This window comes from Podarcis tiliguerta (genome assembly GCF_965153285.1).
Source record: "Podarcis tiliguerta genome assembly, chromosome: 17".
Classification (NCBI taxonomy): Eukaryota; Metazoa; Chordata; class Lepidosauria; order Squamata; family Lacertidae; genus Podarcis; species Podarcis tiliguerta.
Window position 1 is genome coordinate 34,773,474 of NC_139550.1, and position 9,676 is coordinate 34,783,149.

The 9,676-nt window shown below is 43.4% G+C and overlaps 1 protein-coding gene across 2 annotated transcripts; it reads left to right on the forward strand.

Moving 5' to 3' along the window:
• The first annotated feature begins 4,548 nt into the window (after window positions 1–4,548).
• LOC310668241 (immunoglobulin gamma-1 heavy chain-like) lies at window positions 4,549–9,123 on the forward strand. 2 transcript variants are annotated; one of them, XM_083421266.1, is made up of 3 exons: window positions 4,549–4,717; window positions 7,287–7,643; window positions 8,679–9,123. In XM_083421266.1, the coding sequence occupies exons 1-3, from the start codon at window positions 4,669–4,671 to the stop codon at window positions 9,005–9,007; spliced, it is 735 nt and encodes a 244-aa protein (XP_083277392.1). In that variant the 5' UTR covers window positions 4,549–4,668; the 3' UTR covers window positions 9,008–9,123. The 2 variants fall into 2 exon arrangements, with proteins under 2 accessions (XP_083277392.1, XP_083277391.1); XM_083421265.1 differs by lacking the exon at window positions 4,549–4,717 and having other exon boundaries at window positions 7,196–7,643.
• The last annotated feature ends 553 nt before the right edge of the window (window positions 9,124–9,676 follow it).

A 9,676-nucleotide genomic window follows, 5' to 3' on the forward strand; every position in this document is an offset into this window, starting at 1 on the left:
GGGTGAAGATCGCCCAACATCACGTTTAAGGATCAGAAACCATTTATTTAGGTCCTTTGGTAGCTCCACTCCGCTGTTCCCGGAAGACAGAGACATGGTCACAAGTGGTTTGCGGTTAGGTATTTTTAAGCCCTTTAACAAAACAAGTTAAGATAAACAGTGGACCAGGTGCGTAAGAATCAGCCGCCCCAGCCTATAATTAGCTCAGATGTGTTCCAGACTAATCTCGATTCATTTGGTTAGAGGAACCGAAAAGCAGCTGAGGTTCCAAAAGAAGGCCTCTTGTCCATCTGTTTGGCCGCTCGGGTTGTCTGTAGCCTCACCACTTGGGGGGTTTCAAGACAGGAGGTGACGTGTCAATTGATACTTAGGTCTTCAGAGGCCCCACCTCAGCTCCATTTTGCTATGAGCTCAACAAGGTCCTCATTTTCAGGAAACATCGCTCAATCTTCAAGCCGTCGTCACCAGACTTGGGGTTGGCTCACCTATCTAGTTAATTGGGTAAAGCCCTGAGCCTGATATCTCAAGTGGTCACTTGACTTGCCTGCCCCTAAATCCGGATTTACACAGAAACTTCAGATAATGAACTTGGTTACTTCGTTCAGAAGGCTTTTCCTCAAAGAAGTGATGGCAACAACAACCAGCCATTTCTTACTGAGATATAAGGTCCCATGATATAGCAAAATCACATCTTTCAGGTTACATATTAAAATTACCAAAGTGAGCCTGCAGCAAACAATTGACTCAGGAGAGCAGTGATTAGTTGAGCAATAAATGTAGACACCATGTGTCGACCAAGCAACCTTTGACCAATCTGTGTTGACTAAGTACATTAGAACAGAAGCTGAGAAGCATTATTCCTGGCAGTCTGAATTAATCCTGTCAGGAGCAGCTTTGAAACTCCTTAGTTTCCAAGAAACAACCAATGCTATCAACACCTCTCAGCAGGACAACAGTGTTCCTGGAAGCCTATAACCTGAGACCTTCGGGTATAGGGTAGTATAGAAATGAAATCAAATATAAAGAAATCATGTCTCCAACTTAAAGCAAACTTGAATTATAACAAATAATGGACTTCACATGCTCAACAGAAACTCTCAGCGTCCTGGATGCCTTCCAATAAGCAAGACTTGAAAAGGCTGGCATAGGGCATCATACTGAAGACACACAGGCCTTTCTTTTCTTTTTCTTAAAAATATTTTTTATTGGAATTTTATTTACAACATAACATAAACCCCCCACCCCCCAATACACAATCCACCCTCATTAAATGTGAACATAACATACAGTGAGCATAACATACAACAATACAAACAACAAAATAAAAGACTTCCTTTATCCTGTATCTGGCCTCCTTATTTACTTCTTATAAACTGTTTCCTTTATGAAGAATTATTAAGATTTTTCTAATTATAATTTAAATATCCACAAAGTCTCCTGCAGACATTAATCAAAACAAGTCCAGGTATGTATTTCAGGGCACTGTTTTGTGAAGTATTCTCTGCATTTCCCCCATGCTTTTTGAAACTCTTGTCTAATGTGATCTCTAATTACCTCTGTTAGCCAGCTCAATATACTCTAACAGTTTGTCTTGCCATTCCTTTTTTGTTGGCACAGTTTCATTTTTTCCAGTTTTTAGCAATTAGGATCCTTGCCGCTCCTGTGGCATAAAGGAATATTTTCTGATCTCTTGCTATACCTGTGTCCATTATCCCTAGTAGAAAAGCTTCTGTATTTTTCATAAAGTTATACTTAAACATTTTTTTTAAGCTCGTCATATACTGTGTTCCAGAAGCTTTTGATTTTTTCACAGGTCCACCAAACACGTATAAGGACACACAGGCCTTTCAATAAGAAATGTAATATGGCTAAATGGGAAATGGATATGAATTGAAATCTACAGTCCACACATAGAACAGTCTGAGCAAGAGGACTCTGGGAGGCCAGTGTAGCACATTCCTTGAGAATGGGGATGTGACAGAAAAAGTGGAGGGGAAGCTTTCTCTGTCTCTTCTGTGTTTCCAACAGCCTGGTTCACATATAACACAAAGCCATGGCTTGTTTAACAAAACGCGAATTAAGGCAGCAACAAAGCATTGCTTCAAATCATGGTTTGTTGGCGGTAAAAACAAACAGCAGTTAAGCTACTGGGCAGGGTTCACACATAACACTAAGTCATGATACATCATTATGTGTGAAGCAGGCCATTGTTGTTGCCTTTATAAAATCTGCATTAATCCCTTGAATATGCATGTATGTTTTGGTTTATTCTTTTAGTTGTAAATGAGCTTGAAAACTATTGTTGCAGGATGGGATGTGAAATCATTGCGTATTCTAATTCTCATTCTATTCTCTGAGTGCCGTAGCCTAGATATCGAAAACAGCCACACACTAGAAGGGAGTATTGGCAAACTTGTTTGTAAAACCAAAACTTCATTATTATTATTATTGTTGTTGTTGTTGTCGTTGTTGCTTAAAAAAAAAAAACTAAAGAAAGGGAGGGGATCTGCCCAAAAGCCCATTAAGGACTCGTGGGATGTGGGCTGATAGTTGAGAGGAAAAACTGTAATACACTTGCTCTGTGAGGTGTGACTTTATTTTGCCATGGTTCTACTTCTACTGTGTACTTCGTTGTTCTTATTTATTGTTTGACTGGATTTGTTCATGTTGTATTTTTCTAAATGCTCGATAAAATATATAATTAAACCAGAGAGAGAGAAAAGCAGAAGGGGTTACAGAAATCCAGGTTGGAGGGTGTTATGTACTGAGTTGAATAGGATCCAAACTGCAGCAGTCTGATTGGTCCTAGAACAATAGGATCCAAAAGGCAGCAGTCTGATTGGTCCTAGAACAATAGGATTCAGAATGCAGCAGTCTGATTGGTCCTAGAACAATGCAGCAGTATGATTGGTTGGCAGGAACCACCCAATCATGCTCCAGATAGAAGTGAATCCACAACCTGATTGGCTTACAGTAGAATTCCAGAATTAGCCAATCATGTGCAGCCCATTGTGTAAATAATGTATATAAGCAGATACTTTGAGGGGACTTCCATTCATTCCTCCTCACCACTATGAGCTGAATAAAGAGCATGAAATCACTTTGCGACTCTGAGTATATTTCAGAGGGGAAATGGAATAAAGTGACTGCGACATGACTATCGAGAAGGAGACACACACCCATTCCCTCTCTCTTTTGCCACCACTGCCCAGACCCCACCCTGCCTGCTCTCTTGCTCTCTTACCAGATGGCAGCTGCCTATCATTTATTCTAGTACGACTCATGCAACACGTTGGCGACTAATATACACACAATAACTACCAAAATAATTATACATTCTTTATCAATCTTCTGAGAGAAATATACAAAACCTTGTGCAAAGCCACAAAGGCTTACGAACTACCCAACCTAAGATGAACTTACAATGTCTGGTTTCAATGGATTTTTCAAATGCTTAACTCAGTCTTTTGTTTTCTTTATCTTTTTAATCAAGTTCATGAAGCGACCAACAAAGAGTACGGTAAGTTCGGTGTTGTTCACCATACTGAGAGATGCTACTGAAGTTGTAGATGGATGTTAATGAAGCTGTAGACAGGGTGCCGGCATTTTGCACCTGTTTCACCCTGGCAGGCCAAGTAAGGCCGCTGTTTGCCCCTGATAGAGCCCTTCTATGGGGCTTGCAGGTAGCACACTCCCAAGGTAGTTTTCCGGACTTCTTCAGTGGTCTAATCTCAAAGCCTTGATATGCATATTGATATTAAATTCATATAGAATACTATTTCTTGGCTTAAGCTTAAGAGACTGATTTGCTCATTTATTCTAGGCTGCCGCATGACTGAAAAAGGAGGTCTCTGAAGGCTGTCTGTGGCCACACACCATTTTGTTGCAGGGTTCCAGTCTGATCAGAAGTCCAAATGGCACAACACATATACACAAAGAGGGAGGTAGCAGCAGATTTGGGGGGCCCAAAACCAAAGATTTATGTAAGTTTCTAAAAGGTGAAACAGCCTGTGGAGGAAATGGGAAACCCTCAAAAACCATCCAATAAGGGCTGAGGATAGTAACCATAGGATGCTGCCTGACTGATGAGGAAAACTGGGTCATATCCACAACTTAATTTTAAAGTACTTTTATACCATGTTACAAAGCACGGCTTCCACCAAAGAACCCTGGGGAACTGTCGTTGTTTTTTGTTTTTTTCTGAATAATTTTTTATTAGTTTTCCAATATACATTTAAGCACAATTTAAGCTCGGAGCTTCGCTTTCGAGGGTTAGAAATGGCTTCCCGCTGCTGGCTTCTCTACCCCGACGAGTCTCGTCGCCTCCTAAAAGGAGGTTACCTGGTGGCCAGGGGAAATGCTAATCAACAGAGCAGAAGGAACAGAAAACAGGCACAAATTCACAATGAAACACTGGGTTGAAATCCACAGCTCGTTTCTGTGTGGCCACTATCAGACCCCTCAACGCAATAGTGTGAATTTGCCAGACTCTTTCCGATGTCTGCCTCCAGCCAATGACAGAGCTGTGTTGCGCGAACCTCAGGGAAACAAGCAGCCTCTAGGCAAATGCTTGCAAATGAGCATGGTCGCCATAAAGCAATGTGCATGGTGCATATGCGCTAGAAAGACAAGCAGTTTCATCATCAAACCACCTCCAAGCGGAGAAGGATGGGCTGTCATATCCTGCTGTGTCTCGCTTTGGTTCTCTCCATCCACGGTGAGTACACACATAGCTGGTTGCCAAGCTAGAGTGGCCAAGAACTTGCAATAGGCCAGTGGGAATGACGGGGAAATGAGAAATTTGGGCCTTGTGCTAGAATAGAGAGAATGAGCATGATGGGCTAGAGAAATCTGCACACCTCTTGTGTCTTTCGTTGGAGGTCAGTCAAGGGCCACGGCTATGGTCTAGGAATGGCAGGTAGATGTAAAGGACTTCAAAGGTTGGTGTACGCCTAGAAGGCTGGAGGAGAAAACCCAGACCTACTCATTCAATCATCCCTCCATCTACCCGCTAGGTACTTACGAACAGCGATGGTGGGAAAATTCGACTCAGTTCAGATTTAAAGGCAATCCTATCTAGTCCCCACTTTCGAAACAATATCCATGCTGAAGTATAGCCACCCATCAGAATGCACACTTCTCCGATTCGCGCAGTGTAGTTGTGCAGCCAAGTGATGTGTATAGAAATGAACACTCTAGGGCAGAGTGTGCATAAAAAATGCATATATCAGTGACAATAACATGTGCAAATATATATCATATTCTATAATGTATAGGAATTTGCTCTGCAAAATGTGTGCATTGGCAAAATTTGGATAAAAATATGTGTATACTAGGAGAAATTCACAATAACATGCAGATGAGGTTTTTTTAAAAAAAAATCAAAATAACAAAATGATGTGGAAATGTGGAAAACTGAACTTAAGACTAGAAAAGTTAAAAACTCAGCAGAACTGAAATGGACAAACTGGCCCACTTTTGAAATGCTGACTCTATAAGCGAAATATATTAAATACAAGGGGGTGCAGACTTTCAAGCTGTATAAAATTCTTCAGCAGGTGTGCCATCAGAGCCCCACCCACACGCTGTTTAATTTGGCACATTTCAGCATTTAGGTAATTAACATTCTAAATATAAGACACATAAAGGGACTAGTCCTTAATGTGATTGTATGGAATCATTCTTTCCAAGCCTTGTATTTGTGCTCTGCTGATTTTGCAAACCGTAAAGTGGATGTGGTGGAGATGGGGAACCGTGGACTCTGCAAAGGTCTCAGTGGTGAATGATGTGCAAAGGCAGAAACAACATACGACTGCAGATTTCAGGTTCTGCTCTCCATGCTCCTGCTAAAGTGCTGAAATGGGGATATGTGAAACTCCCAAGCGGAGATGCTTCCAACTAAAATATTAGTGACAGCTATGCTTCAGCTTGAAACACTGGGATGGAACTAAGTGCCACATTAGTTACGATCTGCCTAAAAGCTTTAAAGGCTATTTTATGGGGAAAGGCAACTGTTTTCATGGAGAGTTGAAAATGGCAGGATGGTTGCACTGGGCAGGATTCTACTCACATTAGTAGAACCCTTCACAAGGACCTCTTTTTGCGGGTTCCATCCCTCTCCGCCCTCTGTGTGCCACTATGAAGTGGTGGACCAGGCTTTCTCATTTCAGTGGCGCTCTATGTGACACCAAAATTCAGTGCCCCTCACTGCCTCTCGCCTTCCATTTTTAGACATTTTTGCGGCATCCCCTGCAGAACGCTCTTGGCTCAGTGCCCAGTGTGGACAAACAGGTTGTGCTCCCCTAAATCTACCTCTGCCCTGTGCCCCTGAAATTGGCTTGCACTGACAGAACCATCAATACAGCATGAAATTTAATTTGTCCCATTATATTCACAGAGTTACTGCCCCATTATAATTTTTCTTTTTTTATATATAGTTGAGATTTCTGAATTCAACCTGTTTCGGTGAACCAACCTATATGCTGCCATAGTGTGCAATTGATCCAACTCTCAGCTCTTTTGAGATGTGTTTCAGAGTCAATGTTGGATTATGATGATTATTAATTACCGTAACCCCTTTCTAAACTACTTAGGTGTTAGAAATTATTAGGTTAAAAAAGGCAAAGCCCTCCTGCAGGCTTACAATAAAAGAATGTCTTGGTTGCTTTTTTGATATTGTTATCCACCTATTATATACTGAAGTCAGTTTACAAAACCATAAAATATCTTTTAATAGCAGAAAACTTCACATTAATACTTTTTTTTTTAAAAAAAACACCCTCACATATAAAAACCAATGTAATACAGCAAAAGACAGAGTAAGTCACTGGATCACTAGTCCTTAAAGACCATCTTTCAAAGGTGGACTCAACATGGCTCTCTAGCAACTAAAATACAGATATGCTGGCACACACCTTGCCAGAGTTCATTCCACAACTTTGGGGCAGCTACCCAAAAGGCTCTGCTTGAGCCCACAGCCCATTATGCCCCCCTTTCACTTGCAGGAGCAGGGCTATCCTTCTTGATCTCAAGAAAAAGGTGAGACAGCACACTTCTCAAGAGAGAAATAGCCTGTGATTTACAACCAAGGTTTTGTTTTTTGTTACTGTTAACATTTTCTCAAAATAAGAATCCCCCCCCCTACATTTTCTATATTTTCTACCGCATTTACTATATGTATAGGACACACATATGCATATGTGAAATTAGCATGGGTCTGACAGTTCACTCCCATTATAAGGCTGAAATTTTAGCTTCACAGCAGCCACCTACTTCCCTCTTTGCAGGTGGAGCGCTGCAGCCTCTGCCCGCCCAGCCACCGCAGGCCTCCTTTGCAGAGGGGACCACTGCTATCCTGCCGTGCCCTCTGGAGAGGGGCAATATCCAGGACTACCATGCCTTCTGGTTCCAGCAAAAGCCAGGAAAAGGCCCGGTCTTTATACTGAAGCATCACATTGATGGCAAGGTAGAGCGTGCTCCTGCATTTGATGAGCGTTTTGTGGCCATCCGGGATGCCAACACCTACACGTTGCAGATTCGGAAGGCGCGCACGGAGGACAGCGCCACCTATTACTGCCTGGCAGAGGCAAATTATTTCAACACCGCTGTCTCAGGGAGTGGAACACAGCTCAGTGTTACAGGAGGTGAGTGAGAATACCATGGTTTAAGAGTGGAGCACTTGGGCACTGGGAGCCCAATGTACTACGGGAAGCATGCAAGGGGCTTGTGTAGCATGGAAGTTATGAAGTGTGCCCTAGGAAATTACCAGCTCAGGTCTCGCTTCGGGCATGAATTCACAAAGTAGCCTTAGGCAAGCTGCTATGGCTCAAATTCATGCTTGCAGTGTAGGAATAATAGCACTAGCGATCTTATAGGGTTGATGTAAGGTGAACTGCTTTAATATGAACACTCAGAAAAGTGGGATCCAACTAATGCTTTCCAATATTGCAAGGATTTCCACTTGTGCAGCAGAACTTCCCCCCTGCCTCTTCTCACCCGCCTGCGCTCCCCAAATCTGCTCTGGAGAGTTGTGGGGGAATCCAGAGCAGATTTAAGCAGGGGCATGAGGGGGAGTCCTGTTGCACAAGCTGAAATCTTTGCGTCAACAGGAAACTTACTTAGCACTTTGCTGCATATAGGCAGACTCCAACTCCCATTTACCTTTTGTCCCACTCTATCTAAGCACAGGTCTGTGCTTTAAAGCTCTACATCTGAGCATTTGTTTGTTTGTTTGGCTTTTTTATGCCCTGGAGCATTCCCCATGAAAACCTGCTCTTTAAAGCTGAAGCACAGCCAACGGCAATTGCCATTTGCTCCAATTCTGCTTTAAAGAGCGGGTTTTGGTGTGGAAAACTCCAGACCCCCCAAAAAAGTGCTGGGATCGCGCCTGAAAAGTATGGAGGAAAGGCAAATGTGGATAAGCCCTCAGAGTGGAAGAGGAGCTAAACCACAGAAATGCTTGCACAATCTCCACAAGAAAATCATCAACTCCAGCCCATGCCTCTGGGGCCCAAATGACGCATTAAGTTATCCAGGGAGGCATTTTTGTGTGTGGGCTCTGTTAAGTACTGCTGGAGATTCTCAGTTAACTTTGCTTGGAAACCCCCATTCGGCAGCACCACCCAAAAATAATCAGGTCACTTGGATTCTGTGACCCACTCATGGTTTCTCTTTCCCAGGCAAATCAGCAAAGGAACCGGCTTCAGTCACCCTCCTGTCTGATGCTTACCAGACAGCGGACTCGCCCACAGTCCACGCCTTGTGCATCGCCGAGAAATTCTACCCAGGGTTCCTAGAGATCAAGTGGAGTGAGGCTGGAGTCAACATATCAGAGGGGGTGACTGCTGGGCCGGTGGTCTTGAACAAGGATGGCTCCTACAGCGCCAGCAGCATCCTGAGCATCCCTCGCAGCCGCCTGACCTCTGACATCTCCGTCAAGTGCTCCATGTACCACATCGCTTCTGGAACCAGAGCGGAGCGGAGCCTGGAGCAGTGCCAGGGAATGTAAAGGCCTGCCGAGATCAGCAGCACCCCTCCCATCTCCTCCTTCATCCCTCAAAGCCAGACCAGAGGGGCAGCTCTGCTCCTCCTTTTTTGTTTCACAATAAAGCCACCTTCACATCCCTACTGTGTATATCTAAACCTCCATTATTGGTTGAACCTTGAGCGGGCACAACCCACCCACCCACACAATCATTTCCGCTGCTGTGTACAGAACCTCACCATCGTGTCCACCGGAGGGAGAAAAAAACCTTGGGTCAAACCTGCAGGGAACTGTTTCGAGAACATGTGTAAGCCAAGCTGTCTTGAGGGCTACCCTCACCACCTCCACCATCAGTTGGCAACACTAGGAAGAATCCTGCACCCATATGTGTATAGTTTGTGCGTCCCCTATTATTAGTATTAGTATATTGCCCTACAGTCACAGGTCTCAGGGCAGCTCACAACAAAAAACCACAATATAAAAACACAAAATACGTAATACAAATAAAAACAAGAAGAACTCAATAATCCCCACCCTCCCCAACACATTTTAAAAGGGCATAAATGCCAATCAGCTGAAGGCCTGGTTAAAGAGGAACCTTTTTTGCCTGGCACCTAAAAGTGTATGAAGGTGACAGCCAAACCTTCCTGGGGAGGGCATTCCACAAATGGGGAGATTCCAAATGGCCTTATC

Excerpts from the sequence above, each read along its gene's own strand:
- LOC310668241 (XM_083421265.1), top strand. The coding sequence starts at position 7,211 with ATGGGTCTGACAGTTCACTCCCATTATAAGGCTGAAATTTTAGCTTCA. Across the intron at positions 7,644-8,678 it reads ACAGCTCAGTGTTACAGGAG|GCAAATCAGCAAAGGAACCG; the intron begins GTGAGTGAGAAT and ends TCTCTTTCCCAG.